Source organism: Schistocerca piceifrons, chromosome 2, assembly GCF_021461385.2.
Source record: "Schistocerca piceifrons isolate TAMUIC-IGC-003096 chromosome 2, iqSchPice1.1, whole genome shotgun sequence".
Lineage (NCBI taxonomy): Eukaryota > Metazoa > Arthropoda > Insecta > Orthoptera > Acrididae > Schistocerca > Schistocerca piceifrons.
The window spans coordinates 298,357,560-298,374,613 of record NC_060139.1 but is presented as its reverse complement, the minus strand read 5'-3'; the positions used below and the strand labels follow the sequence as shown (position 1 = coordinate 298,374,613).

Below are 17,054 nucleotides of genomic sequence, written 5' to 3'. Positions count from 1 at the left end.
TGAACAATAATTGTTCTATAACACCCCCTGAGGGTACGCCCGAAGTTTCTTTCACATCTGAAAATTGCTTTCCGTTAAGAATGACATGCTGTGTTGTATTTTCTTGGACATCCTCAATCGAGTTACAAACCCAGTCTGATGTTCTGTACACTCTTATTCGACGAGACGTCAAGCCCTAATCTCCCTTTTATTTGTGATCGGTGGCTTTGGGTGATTACGTAACTCTTCAATATTTGTAAGCTCTTGTGACTATTGCCTGCTTCTGAGAACTCACGTCGTGGTCTCGTGGTGGGTCCGGGAATTGGCAGCAATCTGTCTCTCGCTACAGATATTCGCCTTGCACCTTGCGGGCTGCAGGATTGATAATGCTTGCACTTAACTGACTGTTGCCATGCAGACGCGACAATGCTGGTGGCGTTTGAGTCCAGACAGAACGTGTCTACAGGGGCTGCCCAGGTGTCGGCATCCGGGTCCGTCAACCAGAGCCTGCAGAACGTCTGCCTCACGCCAGGATGTGTCCGTGCAGGTTAGTATTCGTGTTCTTTCCCTACTGCTTGCAGTTGTAAACTTAGTAAGAGTAAACACAACTTACAACCACTGCACCTGGCCACATCAGTGATCTCATGACAGAACTGATGCTGTCAGTAGTGGGGAGCGGGAACATGTGAACAAGTCTCGACTTGTCTGAGAAAGTAAACATGCATTTGTCCATTAGACAGAATATGAAATGCTTGAGGATTGCTTCACCTACTCTTTTTAATATGCTTGAGCAGATGACAGCAAGTCTAATCACTAGCGCCCTTTCACCCCTCCACCTCCCTCCTCGCTGCACAATGTGTGACGCCAGGGAGAATGTGCTTACATGTATATGTAGTTAGCAAACTCGCCGCCGAACCGTGGGAGGTGGCGCAGTGGTTAGCACACTGGACTCGCATTCGGGAGGACGACGGTTCAATTCCGCTTCCGGCCATCCTGATTTAGGTTTTCCGTGATTTCCCTAAATCGCTCCAGGCAAATGCCGTTATGGTTTCTTTGAAAGGCCGACTTCTTTCCCCGTCCGTCCCTAATCCGAGGAGACAGATGACCTCGCTGTTTGGTCTCTTCCCTCAAACAACACCAACACGCCCCCCCCCCCCCCTCCCACCCCAGCCGAGTCGAGACTTGTACCAGATTTAGGAGACGTAATGAAGTGATACATGTGTACGTATTCTTAGTCAGAGGATCTCATTCAAAGCAATCCTTGATGACACGAAAAACGGTAAGCGTTTTGTTCTGCAAAATAAAGTTTTTACCACAGTATGAGGCCACTACAATCTTTCTCTGACTCTGAAAAGCAGTTTACAGTGTGTAGTTGAATGTATAGTAACTCTAGTTTCTTATGTATGTGAATATGTATTGAAACCAGCTGTTAAAACTACTGTTACGTGCGCTGTTTCACCCAAATGTCACGCAGCTTCCACTGGATGTTGGCTTAAGTGAGTCGATCATTACTAAGTGTATCTTAACCTATAACATAGATCAGTAGTAGCAATAAGCGACCCACGTGTGCTTTGTACAACTATAGAAGACATCGGTACATATTTTGGTAAAAAATGCGGACAATTTTTGGTTTCTTTAAAGTGTTGTATAAAAATTGAACTATTCCCGTCGACAAGTCTATCTTAAACTTTAAGTGAAATCAGTAGTCAGAGTAAAAGAGCCATGTGTGCTTTGTACTGACACAGGAGAAATCATTTGGTATTTTGATAAATAATACAGACAATTTTAAGTGATTGAGTGAAAAGTTTTCGGTAAGTTTGCCATTTCAGATTCTGATAAAATCGCTCTTTTACTGCTTATGTTAATGTTCATGTTACATCCCCCTTTCAGTATACTGTCCATTCCGTTAAACTGCACTTCGAAGTCCTTTCCTGTTTCTGACAAAACTACAATGACATCGAAAAACTTAAAACTTTTATTTGTTGCTCTTGAACTAAAATTCCTACTCCAATTTGTTTCCTGCTTTCAGTTACAGATTGCTCAGGGTACAGGTTGAATATCATGAGGGATAGGCTAGAACTCTGTCTCACTCCTTTCTCTAACCCTGCGTCCGTTTCATGTCTTGAACTGCTATTTGGTTTCTGCACTAGCTGCAAATAACTTTGCGCTCCCTCATGCCTTCGGAAGTTTAAAAAGTGTATTCCACTCAAAATTTTCAAAATATTTCTCCATAGCTGCAAATGTTATAAACGTAGGTTAGTTATTCCTTAAACTACCTTCAATAAATTGTATGGTCAAATTTCCTCGCGTGTTCCAACATTTCTCTTTAACTGATCTTCCCTGATGTAGCTTTCTAGCAATTTTTCAGTTCTTCTCTAAATAATTCGTATTAATATGTTACAACCATTACTTATTAAACTGGCAGTTTGGTAATACTCACTCTTGTCAGCACCTGCTCTCTTTGGAATTGAAATTATTACATTCTTCTCAAAGTGAGAGAGTATTTCACCTGTCTCATATATCTTGTGCGCAAGACGGAATACTTTTGTGATGACTGCTCTCCCAAGTATATTAGGTCAGAATCCGCCTGCTTAGCTGAGTGATAAAGTGCATGCATACTATGCAGCGGGCCCGGGTTCGATTCCTTGCCCGGTTGGAGATTTTTCCCTCTCTTGTACTGGGTGTTATGTTGTCCTCATCATCATTTCATCCTCATCACCGACACGCAGGTCGCCCACTGTGTCGTCGACTGAAATAAGGCTACCACTCGGTGGCCGCACTTTGTCGGATGGGGCCTCCCAACCAACAATGCCACACTCTCATTTCATTAGTAGTTCAGAAGGAATTTTATGTACTCCATGGTTCTTGTTCGGCTCAGATCTTTCAGTGTTCTATCAAATTCTTCTCTCCCCATCTCATCTAGATCCAATTCTTTTCTCGTTTCAATAACATTGCCTCCAAGTTCTTTCCCCTTGAATAGTCCCTCTGTATATTCGTTCCACCTTTCAACTTTCCATTCTCTGATTAGTACTTGTTTTACATCTGAGCTCTCGATAAACATAAGGCTACTTCTCTTTCCTCCAAGTCCACATTCATTTCCCTGCAGACGGTATTCATCTTTTCCCTACTTATTAATGCTTCTATAGATTAGCATTTGTCCTCCAGGCAATCCTGTTTAGACATTTTGCTCTTCCTGTTAACCTCATTGTTTAGACATCTGCTTCAATTGCTGCGTTTTTTACGAAACCAATACCTTCTGTGGTATCTAACGATTTCTATTAATTCTTAACTTTTTAACTATTTGATTGAAACCAACCCATTCGTCATTACTGTAAACCTTTCCTCTTTTACAGTCAATGATCTCTTTGAAACTCTCAGAAACGTCTGGTTTCTTCGAATTATCCAGATCCCATCTATTTAATTTCCTACCTTTTTGTAAATAAATCAGTTTTAATCTATTGTTCATGTCCCATAAATGTCCGCCCCGGTAGCTGAATGGACAGAGTGAGGGACTGCCGTCCTAAGGGGCCCGGGTTCGATTCCCGGCTGGATCGGGAATTTTCTCCGCTGAGAGACTGGGTGTTGTGTTGTCTTCATCATCATTTCATCCCCATCCGGCTCGCGGGTCTCCGAATGTGGCGTCGAATGCAATAAGATCTGCACCAAGGCGGCCGGATCTGCCTCGTCAGGGGCCTCCCGGCCAATGACGCCAAACTCTCATTTCCATTTTTTCCATAGCCAATAAATTATAGTCAGAGACCACATCTTTCCCTGCAAATATCTTGTGAGGCAGCGGCCTATTTCAGGATTTCCTCCTCAAATTTGCGTGCAAGAGACTTTTGCTCTATTTATTTTCCGATTATAGTTTTGATTGTCGACTCCTCACTTGTTTTGCACGCGGATTACGTGAGTGTTTAGGGCGTAGCTTGTAGCAAAGTAAGTAACAAATGTTTCTGTACCTACTGTAACGTTAATTCTTGTAGTACGTTTGATGCATCTGGTCTAGATAATGGGAACTTCTCTTTGCTGTGGACAGAGACTTGTGGAACGTTTCGCACGCTCTTGAGTGGCTGCCTGTCACTAAAAGTGCTGGTTTCACGTTAGCTGACCACACTAGCAACCGGAGAAGCATGTCATGGATTATCTCGCAGGTACCTAGAACAATGGCCAGTGGAACGGTCGACTGGCGTCCTATGTGGCAGAAGGGAAACCAGCGGTGGAGAGGGCGAGAAGTCTGCGTACTTGAAAACTGTTGGTGGCGTTCTCAGTTGTCCGCTGGCCGTAATCCCCCAGTGTTCTGGTCTCCAGCGCCGTTTCCAGAAGCAAAATATAAGGTTGCACATGGGTCTATGAAATTTCCCATCTCTTTCCTTTCTGTGGGAAGAATCTGTGTAGCTTTACAAAGTCTCTAGAATTTCGGAAATACAAGTCTGGCCGTGGAAACGGGGCGACACATTGTTCTAGTTTCTATGAACCGCAATATCATTGGCTGATATATCTTTTAGATGGTCGGATCTAATGAACGACTTCCAGAAGGCTCATTGGAGGAGCAATTGGGCACTTCCTGTCAAAATTGAAAGAGCCATTCTCGTTACGAGTCTCAGTCTGAGTGTGATTCAAATTCTCCCGTCCGTTCTGTTTCTGATTCCACGCTCGTACACGTTTCTCTTGACTTCGGCCTTGTGCCAAGATTTCCAAGTTCTGCTTCGAACTTACTGGCATCCGCGATCGGTAATCGTGCAGATGATGAGATCCACCATTCGCGATCACACAACATCGGCCCAGGCCAGCAACAGATAGCAACCACTGCAGCATTGTGCACGGTGCCTCCCCTGGCGCCATCTCAACCGCAGTCACAGTAAGGCAGTATCTACAGTAGACATTTCGACTTAGTGATCGCGATGTAATGAACGGAGAGGAGATCATTCCCGTTTTCCATGTTCAGTTTCCATATACTGACCTTTGCGCCTCATGCTCGAGAATGTATGTTTTCTGCAACCTAAGTCTAGATTCAAAAGCGATCTTTCTCTGTACAGCCACTCACGTTTAGTTTCGGTATTGAGTTAATTCATTGGAGTTCACCCACCTGGTGATGAAGCTTTCTGTTTCGTCCTCTATTTGTTGATCTTTTGTGTGCTCTGTTCATATTCATACTCTTCCCTTTTGTGTAGTCAAAAAGTTTTACAATCACAGCTGCAAAAGTATTTCGTGTACCATTTGTGTCTGTACTGTTGTCCAGCATCAAACTGGTGACGAACCCAGTAACCATTCTTTTTTCTGGTCATTGATTTATTTTATTCATGTAAAATTCACCCTCAAGTTGTTTGTAATATCAAATGGTTCAAATGGCTCTGAGCACTATGGGACTTAACATCTGTGGTCATCAGTCCCCTAGAACTTAAACCTAACTAACCTAAGGACATCACACACATCCATGCCCGAGGCAGGATTCGAACCTGCGACCGTAGCAGTCGCGCGGTTCCGGACTGAGCGCCTAGAACCGCTAGACCACCGCGGCCGGCGTTTGTAATATCGACGTTAATGTGTTGAGAGTAAATTGCATAGTGTTCTTATAGATGTTATGTCCATCAGATGAAATGCTATCATTCAGCAACAATTGAAGTAAATAATTGCACTGAAATGCCCAGGTCCTCCAACCAAAAGCAATAGGCGAGGTCCCTGACGAGGTCAAGATCTTATCGGATTACGTGTCCATTGTGCGGAGCGGTTGGTTTTTCAAGTAGCCTATTATCTTCACGGGATTAATTTATCATTTTACTTGATCTGGGGCATTTTAGTTAGCGTCACTCTCAATTGCACGCTCTCGGAGCACATGACTTGCAACTGGTAGTCTTCACAGCACACGTGGCTTCTGGCAGTCATACAGTTTAAAATTTATTTCCGAATTCTTTGTCTTAACATTATATAATCAGTTTGAAACCTTCCAAGCTCACCAGGTCTCTTCAATGTAGACAGCCTTCAATCATTATTCTTAAATCAGTTGTTAGTGATGATTATATTATTCTCCGCAAAAAATACTACCAGGTGGCTTATTCTTTCATTCCTTCCCCCTCGTCCATATCCACCTACTACGTTTCCTTCTGTTCCTCCTTCTACTCCCGAATCCCAGTCACCCGTCACAATACAGATCACCCGTATATTACTTTAGTTTATTCATTATCTGCAGAGTTCTATAACATATAAAACTGGGTGTGTGTATTTTGCTACAATAATGTGTTCACTACCTGTTCTTAGTACCCTACTCAACATATCTAATTTCTTATTCATTGTTACTCTTGCTCCTGAATTACTTGTGTTTGATTTTGTATTTGTAACCCTGCACTCACCTGAGCAGAAGTCCTGTTCATCCTGGCAGTGAACTTCACTACTCCTTACTATGCTTAGCTTCAAACTATTTGTTTCTGTATTTAGATTTCCTAACATAACTGGCTGATTAAGAGTAACAACATTCCACAATCTCATTCACAAAATGTTAATGTTGTTTTCCCTGATGACGCTATCTTCCTGAGTAGTTCCCACCTGGAGATCCATGTGGGGACTATTTTACGTCCGGAATATTTTGCACAGGATGATGTCATTATGATTTAACTATACAATACAACGGCATGTCCTTGGGAGAAGTGACAGCTGTCGTTTCCCATGCTTTCAGCCGTTCACACTACTAGCACAGAAAGACCATACTGTCTAATGTTAAAAGGCCTGTTGGTCTTTTATAGAACAGTGTAATACAGACAATTTAGATGTGGAAGTACCATTACAGTACTTAATTTGAGAGTCCACATTCACGTTTTATGTACCTCATAACCCGAAATTTACATCATTGATGTTAATGTCTTTACAGATTTTGATAAGTACGACAGACATTTTAAAAGTGGTTATAAGACTCTGGCTCTTAATTTGAGGGTCTCTTACTCCTTGCACCAAGCGGTGTACTAAGATTGACCATAACACGCTCGAAAGTGTACCTTAAACTGTTAGTTAGATCATTAGCGTCAATAAGTGAGCCACATGTATTTTAATAAATAATACCGAAAATTTAAGTGTGTATGAATGTAATTTGAGAGTCCATTGCAGCTTAAATCAAGTGGAATATAAATACTGAACTCTACTCGTTACTAAGTGAGAAGTTCACAGAATGAGGTGTGATACGCTCTTATTGGCTGTTTCGCTGTAATGGCATGTAAAATATTGGACTGTGGGTGGCTACTTCGTTTTTACTGCTTATATAATACTGGCTTGTGATTAGAGGAGGGTGTGAGATAGATAGAGGAGGGTAGAGAGAGGATAGGGAGAGGGGAAAGGAGTATAGAATAGTAGGGAGGCGAGAAAGGGATTATGATCTTATACATTTAGCATCAGTCCAACAGTTCATCGTCGTTGACTACATAAGGTTTTTCAAGGTCAAAGACCACATTGAAGGACAAACTGTATTCCTAATTGCCATTGTATTCCTACTTGTGGGCATATGTGTGTGTGTATAAAAGTGTGTGTGTGTGTGTGTGTGTGTGAAAGAGGCAGAAAAGCAGAACTGTACTGTTAATTTAGACATAGTGTGACATGCTCCAAAACTGTTTTGATGTGTGCAAAAGAAATGCCCAAAGGTGCAAGCACATGTCGACTGATGATCTTTTCATGAGCAGTATTATTAAGGCATTACCTGAACTACGAACAGCTGTATAAGTACAGTGCACAACATGCTTAAAATATATTAATTATTGAATTGTTCTAAAATATACATACCATACCTTTCCACTCAGGAAAGTGGCCCTCTCTAAAACTTACTGCTGTCCCACTCAGTAAATCTGTGTAAAGTGATGCAAGGTCAGCAAGTGATTAACAGTGTAATGTCTCCCTGGGTAGCGTCCGAGGTGCTCAGCAAACTGGACCCATCAGTCGAACCCTGTGACGACTTCTACCAGTATGCGTGTGGCAACTACCTGCGCACCACTAACATCCCGGATGACAAGTCAGTGGTGAGCACCTTCTTGGCACTGAGAGAAGAGCTCCAGGAGAAGCTGCGCAACGCCATAGAAGAGGAGGAGACCCAAGCAGTGGTCCCCAGGAGCTTACAGCTGGCACGCAACCTCCACACCGCTTGCACAAACAAGAGTAAGTCTTATTCCAGCAAGAATTATCCGCTGCCAGAGTCCAAGTGCTGTATTTTGATACGATTTCACTTGCTACTCAGGTGCAAGAGTTAATCTTTGAAGTGACTGAGCACTATTTTACTTTCTCACCTCTTACACGCCCTTTTTGATCCGACTACCACCCTACATTCCACTGTGTCTCAAATCCTCCACCAACACCCTCACATGCACAATCACACCCTGTCCCGCTACTGAAGCCCTTAAAATAAGACCCGACAGATTTCCCGTTATATTAGCTCTCCACCTACGTATCACTTCCAATTTCATCCTCATGATCCAATTCTATCCACTTGTCTGCTTGGAGCTGGTCCTGAAGCCTCTGATTTGCGCTTTCCAGCCACCTTACCGAAGGGACATTACCACCATCCAACAGAACATATATGCCATAACTACTAGAGAGAGGCAAAAAGTGAAGACAGTTTTGTAAAGGGAACTGTCTAATTCAAAAAACAACTTTGTAACATCACTTGTTTCGGTAATCTCTCAACTTCTATGCACTTGGTGGATCTCTTGATAGGCTTGCTAATTCCATCTTAAGTAAAGTTTTGGGCTTTGTGCTCATCCACTCTTGAACCACCTCTGCAATCTCATCAACTGTCGAAAACATGAAGATTGACGAAAAAGGTGAAAATCACTTAGAACTCAGTAAGGATCTTACAATGTTCCAGCAGCTCAAAATTTTGAATGGACTGGATTACTTTCCCAGCCATATGAGGGCGCGTATTCTCCTCAAGCAAAATCACACGTTTTGAGAACTTCTCTCTCCTCTGCATTTTGATTTTGGGTTTCAGATCGCGCCGTAGCTCACAGTAACTTTCACTGTTCACTGTTTACTTTTAGGAGTGCAATGAGTCATCAGTGGACCTTTCACATCTCAAAACACTGTTGTCTTCAAATTTCCTGTAGAAACTAGGTTTCTAAATTGGTCTGCACTCGTCAAAGGTGGATGCCTATGCACAGCCGCTTTCTCTGTGTTCCGTAGTGATGGACACTGTCTCACCAACGGTTACTACGCCACTGAACAACCTCTTCAAAACAACATAAAAACGATTTCAACCTTCTAGTTTCTGTTTGTCTGTCAGTTGATATGGTACGCAAAAGATACAGACTTGACGACAGTTTCGCAATTTGACGACTTTTGTAAGAGTTGAATTGCTGTTTCATCGACTGTGGCGCTAGGATTATGAATAATCATGCGCACAGCTACCCCAATGGTACTGTTCATTTGCAAAACTCATCGCCTACCCGAACGCTCTTCATCACAAACATCTAACTGCAAACCCACTGTTATCTACTCATAATTTTTCTTTCGTTAATTGTGGGACAGCTCTCACCATACTGTAGCTGCATACTGAGAGTAGTTTCTTTAACTTCGGTTCCTTTGGAGTACAAGAAAGAACCTACTCCCCTCATTTCTTCCATGGTGCACACGGACAACGGGGCACTTGTAATAGAATGCTGTGAAATGACTGCCATTACTAACTGCAGTATTCACTAGTCAGAATGGCTAAAGCACAAGAGCAAGAGTGAAAATATCGTGCGATTTTTGAGTCTGTGCTCAAGAAGTGTGGAGAGGAAGAGAAAATGCATTTACTTATTGACTTGCCATCGCAGTTTTGTCATCAGATCACCTGTTTTATAGAATACAGTCTATTTATGTTTTCTCCTTTCAAAGCTTGGTTTAATTAGTTAAAATTTTAATAAACTGTACAGCCAAGGAGGTTTAATATTCTTCGGCCAGTCTGCTTCCTTTGTGGGAACGAAATAAGAGTAAAAAAAACCGTGCCTCACTTTTCTACCACCAATGATCTCAACAGCTTCTGGTGCTATCGAGAAGATGATGAGAACAGGGGACGTGTATGTAGGATGCTTTTTTTTAAATGTTCCTTTACACTTCTCCCCTACCAAAACAACCAATATTGAGGTTTATGTCTTCGTTACAGCGAAGGCTGCTTTCTTGAGGTGTCAGAAGAGATTCAGTGTGTAATAGGACACAGACGAATTTCGAAAAAGGACTGAGGGAACTCATCTAACGAAAATTAAAATGAAATACAGCAATGCGTAAGGAATCATCAGAAGGTTTCCTTTTGAGGGCGCGACTGCGATTCTGTTATATAAACACCAACTTGTAGGCATGGGATCAGTGTGGCATTAGTGTCTTTCCGAGATGTGGACCCGCGAACTATGGCGACATTATTACCAAATGCGTCCACACAAGTCCAATGTGCTATAATTCTCTTCTTGGCTGTCGAAGGAAAAATATCGGTAGGCATTCATAGGAGAACGTAGACGGTGTATGCGGCACCATGTCTTTCGAAAACTACCATTCTTGAATGGTGCGCCACGTTCCACACCGGTCTCGATTCGACAGAGCACGCTGGTTGATCAGCCTCATGCAACTCAAGCGAGAGGCACTCGAGCGCCTGCTTAGTAGTTCTGATCTCTCGGCATGCGATTAACACTCCATCGGTCCTGTAAATAAGGCCCTGGAGGGTCGAAGATTCCTGCTGGACGAGGATGTGTAGCAGGCAGTTATGGGCTTCTTCACTGAGCTTTATGTTCAACCTGGGACGTCGGTGGGATGATTGCCTCATTCCTTGCGGCGATTTTGCCTGATTGGCATGCCGATGTTAGACTGTATGGCCTTCGAACGGAATCATTTTGATCGCTCCTTATATTACACTACTGGCCATAAAAATTGTTACACCACAAAGATGACGTGCTACAGACGCGAAATTCAGCCGACAGGAAGAAGATGCTGTGATATGCAAATGACTAGCTTTTCACAGCATCCACACAAGGTTGGCGCCGGTGGTGACACCTACAACGTGCTGACATGAGGAAAGTTTCCAACTGATTTCTCATACACAAACAGCAGTTCACCGGCGTTGCCTGATGAAACGTTATTATGATGCCTCGTGTAAGGAGGAGAATTGTGTACCATCACGTTTCCGACTTTGATAAAGGTCGGATTGTAGCCTATCGCGATTGCGGTTTATCGTATCGCGACGTTGCTGCTTGCGTTGGTAGAGATCCAATGACTGTTAGCAGAATATGAAATCAATGGGTTCACGAGGGTAATACGGAACGCCGAGCTGGATCCCAACGCTGTCGTATCACTAACAGTCGAGATGACAGGAATCTTATCCGCATGGCTGTAACGGATCGTGCAGCCACATCTCGATCCCTGAGTCAACAGACGAGGAGGTTTGCAAGACAACAACCATCTGCACGAACAGTTCACGACGTTTGCAGCAGCATTTTTTCGGATGAATCTAGGTTCTGTTTACAGTATCATGATGGTCGTATCCGTGTTTGGCGACATCGCGGTGACCGCTCATTGGAAGCGTGTATTCGTCATCGCCATACTGGCGTATCACCAGGCGTGATGGAGTGTGGTGCCATTGGTTACACGTCTCGGTCACCTCTTGTTCGCATTGACGGCAGTTTGAACCGTGGACGTTAAATTTCAGATGTGTTACGACCCGTGGCTCTACCCTTCATTCGAGCCCTGCGAAACTCTACATTTGAGCAGGATAATGCATGACCGAATGTTGCAGGTCCTGTACGGGCCTTTCTGGATACACAAAATGTTCGCCTGGTGCCCTGGCCAGCACATTCTCCAGATCTCTCACCAACTGAAAACTTCTGGTCAATGGTGACCGAGCAACTAGCTCGTCACAATACGCCAGTCACTACTCTTGATGAACTGTGGTGTGTTGAAGCTGAATGGACAGATGGACCTGTACACGCCATCCAAGCTCTGTTTGAGTCAATGCCCAGGAATATCAACGTAGTTATTACGGCCAGAGGTGGTTGTTCTGGGTACTGATTTCTCAGGATCTATGCATCCAAATTGCATGAAAATGTAATCACATGTCAGTTCTAGTATAATATATGTGTCCAATGAATACCCGTTTATCATTTGCATGTCTTCTTGGTGTAGCAATTTTAATGGCCAGTAGTGTGAGTACGGAACGTAATATGCATGCAGAAGCTAACTGAGCAATAACGAGGCTTAAGAGAGTGGAAGCCTTCCACTTCTGGTTTTATTTAAACCTGAAGTGTGACTGACATGCATGTGATCATAGCCACTTGTAAATAGAGGTAACCTGACTGAAAATATTTGTTTCGAATTGATATGGACTTTCGCTAAGCATAGGGGCATAAAAATTTGGGGTTAATAAGTATTAACCAAGGAAAAACTGAAATTAGAATACTCGCTGTAGAACTCGTACATTTACTATGTATATAAAGAAATTGCACCTTACAGTTACAATTTGTGGAATGCAAATATTTCAGCTAACTGTTCGCTATATCTCGTAGTAATCTGAAAAATCCTGAGCTACTGTGGTCGCAGAAATCCTCTTGACATCTCCGCCTCTGCTTACATGTGTCTCCAAGTTGAACAGCAACACACAAGCCGAAAATTTTACACACACCAAAAAAAGTTTTGCATCACCTCGGTTCCTAGAGTTTCGGAACCTGAACAGAAAATTAGAGTAGAGATCACCATAAACATCATTTCCGTCCTTTTTACTGCTCATGAAACCCACACATTGCATATTGTACCACAATACAGCGAGACCTTCAAAGGTTTTGTTCTAGATTTCTGTACACACCGGTACCTTTAATACCCAGTAGCATGTCCTCTTGCATTGATACGTGCCTGTATTCGTCGTGGCATACTATTCACAAAGCACTGTTGGTCTAGATTGTCCTACTCCTCAACGGCGATTCGGCGTAGATCCCTCAGAGTGGTTGGTGGGTCACATCGGGCATATACAGCCCTTTTCCATCTGTTCGATAGGGTTCTTGTCTGGAGAATATGCTGGCCACTCTACTTGAGCTATGCCGTTATCCTGAAGGAAGTCATTCTCAAGATGTGCACGATGGGGGCATGTTGTTGGGGCCCATCTGTATCGCGCTGCATGGTGTCGTGGTTGCAAAGATGGACCTGGCCACGGACGTCGGGAGTGAAGCTGCGCATCATGCAGCCTATTGCGCACTGTTTGAATCGTAGCTCGACGTCCTGTGGTTGCACGAAAAGCATTATTCAACTTGGTGGCGTTGCTGTCAGGGTTCCTCGGATCCATAATCCGTAGGGAGCGGTCATCCACTGCAGTAGTAGCCCCTGGGCGGCCTGAGCGAAGCGTGTGATGGACAGTTCCTGTCTCTCTGTATCTCCTCCGTGTCGGAACAACATCGCTTTGGTTCACTCCGAGACGCCTGGACACTTCCCTTGTTGAGATCCCTTCCTGGCACAAAGTAACAATGCGGACGCGATCGAACCGCGGTATTGACCGTCTAGGCATGGTTGAAATACAGACAACACGAGCCTTGTACCTCCTTCCCGGTGAAATGACTGGAACTGATCGGCTGTCGAATCCCCTCAGTCTAATAGGCGCTGCTCATACATGGTTGTTTACATTTTTGGGCGGGTTTATTGACATCTCTGAACAGTTAAACGGACTGTGTGAGCGATACAATATCCACAGTCAGCGTCTATCAGTTCTGGGAACTGGGATGATTGCAAAACTTTTTTTGGTGCGTATATTTAATAGATCTGCAGTAACCATGTAAGTAGGATACATCAAATCAGCTTGAAATATAAATACGTTTCGAGAATGTGGTTCTTGAGTGAACACATATAGGTGTATGGGTCAATGCTAAATGTAAGTTACACCGTTAACTTACACTATTACTGTTTTCTTACCGATTTTTGTTTTATGTAATTAATATTCCTAATTATTTCTATGATAGTTCCGTGGAGTTGAATTTTTTACGCGGTCGTGTAGTTTCGAATAGGGCCCAAAGTCTTCAGAATTTATTTTAAAAGAAAAATGCGATACACCTATCGCTAGCCATTAGCGTCCAAAAGTATAAGATATTGCATAACGTGGGATACTTCTCTACACACATAAGTTTCATTCTGTTCTTGTGTTCACGATAATAACTCACAGTTTGATTATTCAAAAGAATTATTTCAAAGAATTTTAAGAGATCCATTGAGCTCGTGGTCGCATTTCTACATGACTGCAAATATTTGATCATCTATGTGTAAGGGGCCCACATATTTGTTAGTGACAGTTTGGTAGATGAGGTGTAAGTTTGATCATAAGGCCGAAAAAATTCCATTTATTCTGGAACGTCATATAATGACCAATATTTGAGTGCAAGGAAGATATTTCATGAGCAAATACATTCAACGAACTATGCTCCCTTATATTATCACTAGATACAACAGAAAAAATAGTCACTTCACTACAGCACTAATGCCTGAATCGTTATTTTTCAAATGTAAGGGCAATAAGATAAGTCACTTGAAACCTTGGATTACTGATAAAATTGGATATTGGTCCCTGCATGTTTTAAACAAGTTGAAAGTGGAAACAAATACCTAACGTTTTCCACGTTAAACACACGTAAAATGTATAAAATGTATCACGGACAGAAACCTAATTCTCCATGATCTGCAAAACCACATAATGTATTACCACATAAATACAGTGGATATGTGCAGAACCCGTAAAACTCGCACCACTATTCAAAAAGAAGTGGGATGAAAACGCCATTTCACTATTACAAGGCAAAACGTCTGTAGTACGAGGCAGATTGGCACGTCCAGTCACCACATCAGCAGTAAGAAGAGAATGTCTTCGTGTGTAGACCACGAGTCCTCGTGAATCAAATTGTGCCGCCTGGTTTTCTCACCGACCAACTCCAGTCCAAGCTTGCAAGGCAGACCTTGCAGTTTCCACTCAGCGATGTGCTACAGTAGCACACAGACGGGAATGAGCAGCTGTTCCAGGCAGATAAGTGATTATATGGCATGAACGATGTATTTCGCCGCAACAGACGATATTCAGAATGCGTGTCTAAGTAGGCACAGATTTGTGTATTGGTCACATAAACACCCATACGGTCGCTTTGTTACTGGTGGTGAAGGGTCTCCTATCATACAGCCACAGACTCGTTATACTGTACCTACAATCCACGCAGCGGCATCCAGTAAACTAACTTGACTGGCATTGACGACCTACCTCAGTTCAGAAGAAGCATCGAGTCTTTTACAAGGCTTTATTTACCTTTCTGAGTGCTTTGAAAATCTACTGTGCACCCACAGTCTCTATTACTAGGTACATCTGTTGTAGATATTAAGTCAGTCATGTGTGAGTGTCATGTGGAAAACCACCTGTAGATACCATGGGAGACATTCTTGGGAACCATTTTGAACTCCTCTTCTATATACATTGCAACATGAGATTCCGAACACTTCCATTAGATACCAGAGCAGCCATCCTTGATGTTACTTTGAACGCCTCCTTTATGTACTATAAGAGCTGTCCTTTGGAGACTACTTGGAACACCATCTGTAGGTACTATGACAGCCTTCCTAAAGCTAATGTAGATCACCACCCCTAGACATCAGGAGAGCAAGCGATGGAACCCACTCTCTGGGACGTGGAGCACGAGGGGGAGAGTTCGTTTTGGATGCCTAGTATGGATACCATGGTAGTTTTTCTTGAAGATCACTTGGACCAGCTCCTCTAGGTATGAAGATGGACCACTTTAAGACCCTCTTCATACATCTTTACACACTGTGATATCTGTCATAGTGGGACCAGTTGGAATACCTCCTCAATACACCTTAGCAGCTGTCAATGAGGGAACAAACTGGGACACCTCCACTAGATATCTTGGCAAATATCTATGGAGAAACCATCTGAACACCTTCATTCCATGGGAATTTACTGTGTATAGTGCCATAGAGTAAGAACAGAATGGCCTCTTGCATGGAAACTGACCGTTTCCTAACAAAGACACTGATTTTATTGTGTACTACATTTCTATGATCAGTGTACCACAGTTTGAGTCCAGTATTCCAACGTCTCCTTGTTCACATGAAGTTTTCCAGTAAATGGTCTCTAGTTAATCCTCAGATGTGCGATATGGAGTACGAGATGGTCGCTGGAAAGTACATTACAGGTCCAATTGTTTGACGATACCCTGCGGGTGCCATCAGAACGGATCGAGTCCCGCGGCCTGGAGCCACTCCAGAGGGTCCTGAAGGACGAGCTAGGCGGCTGGCCTGCTGTAGAGGGCGACTCTTGGGACGAGACGAGCTTTGATTGGCTGCACAGCATCTACCGCTTCCGCAGAGCCGGCTTCAGCATCGATTACTTCATTAAGTTCCAAGTGAAACGTGATGTGCGCAACTCCACGCAACGTTACATGCATGTAAGTACCCCAAACACTGCAGTCCAATGTATTTGTGTCTAGAGATGATAAAGTATCGTCAGAATGTCTGAGAATTGGATTCAACCTGCCTAGTAGATGATAAACTGTATTTCACATAGGGGTCGAACTAAATGTGTACTTCTCAAAGTTCTATTCATGTGAGCCATATGAGCAAGGATTGTCGACTGTCTATGTATGTGTGTGTGTCCCACTGTGTTGCTCTGTCAGCTCAGTATCACCCTCCCCCCCCCCCCCCCCCTCTTACTCTTTGACTCTTTTTCTCTCTTTTCATCTCACTATCCTCCTTTCTCTTAATCTCGCTCTCTTTCCTTAATTTCCTCCACACTTCGTCACTTTCCTTCTGTCACTCTCTATCTCTCTCGTTCTGTTCTCACCAAGCAAGGTGGCGCAGTGGTTAGCACACTGGATTGCATTCGGGAGGACGATGGTTCAATCCCTGTCCAGCTATACAGGTTTAGGTTTTCCATGATTTTCCCAAATCACTCCAAGCCAATGCTGGGATGGTTCCTGTGATGGGGCAGCTGATTTCCTCCCCATGCTTGACGCAATCTGAGATTGTGCTCTGTCTCTAATGATCTCTATGTCGACGGGACGTTTAACCTCATCTTCCTTCCTCCCTTCCTGTTTTTCGTTCTCTATCTCTCT

General features: G+C 43.3%; 1 protein-coding gene across 1 annotated transcript in view; it reads left to right on the top strand.

Moving 5' to 3' along the window:
• LOC124774229 (neprilysin-2-like) overlaps nucleotides 1–17,054 on the top strand; it is a 199,719-nt gene that overhangs the window by 62,574 nt on the left and 120,091 nt on the right. Inside the window, exons 3-5 of the mRNA XM_047249464.1 lie at nucleotides 446–526; nucleotides 7,861–8,109; nucleotides 16,174–16,388. Of these exons, the coding sequence (XP_047105420.1) occupies nucleotides 446–526; nucleotides 7,861–8,109; nucleotides 16,174–16,388 (545 nt within the window). The remainder of the gene's footprint in view (nucleotides 1–445; nucleotides 527–7,860; nucleotides 8,110–16,173; nucleotides 16,389–17,054) is intronic.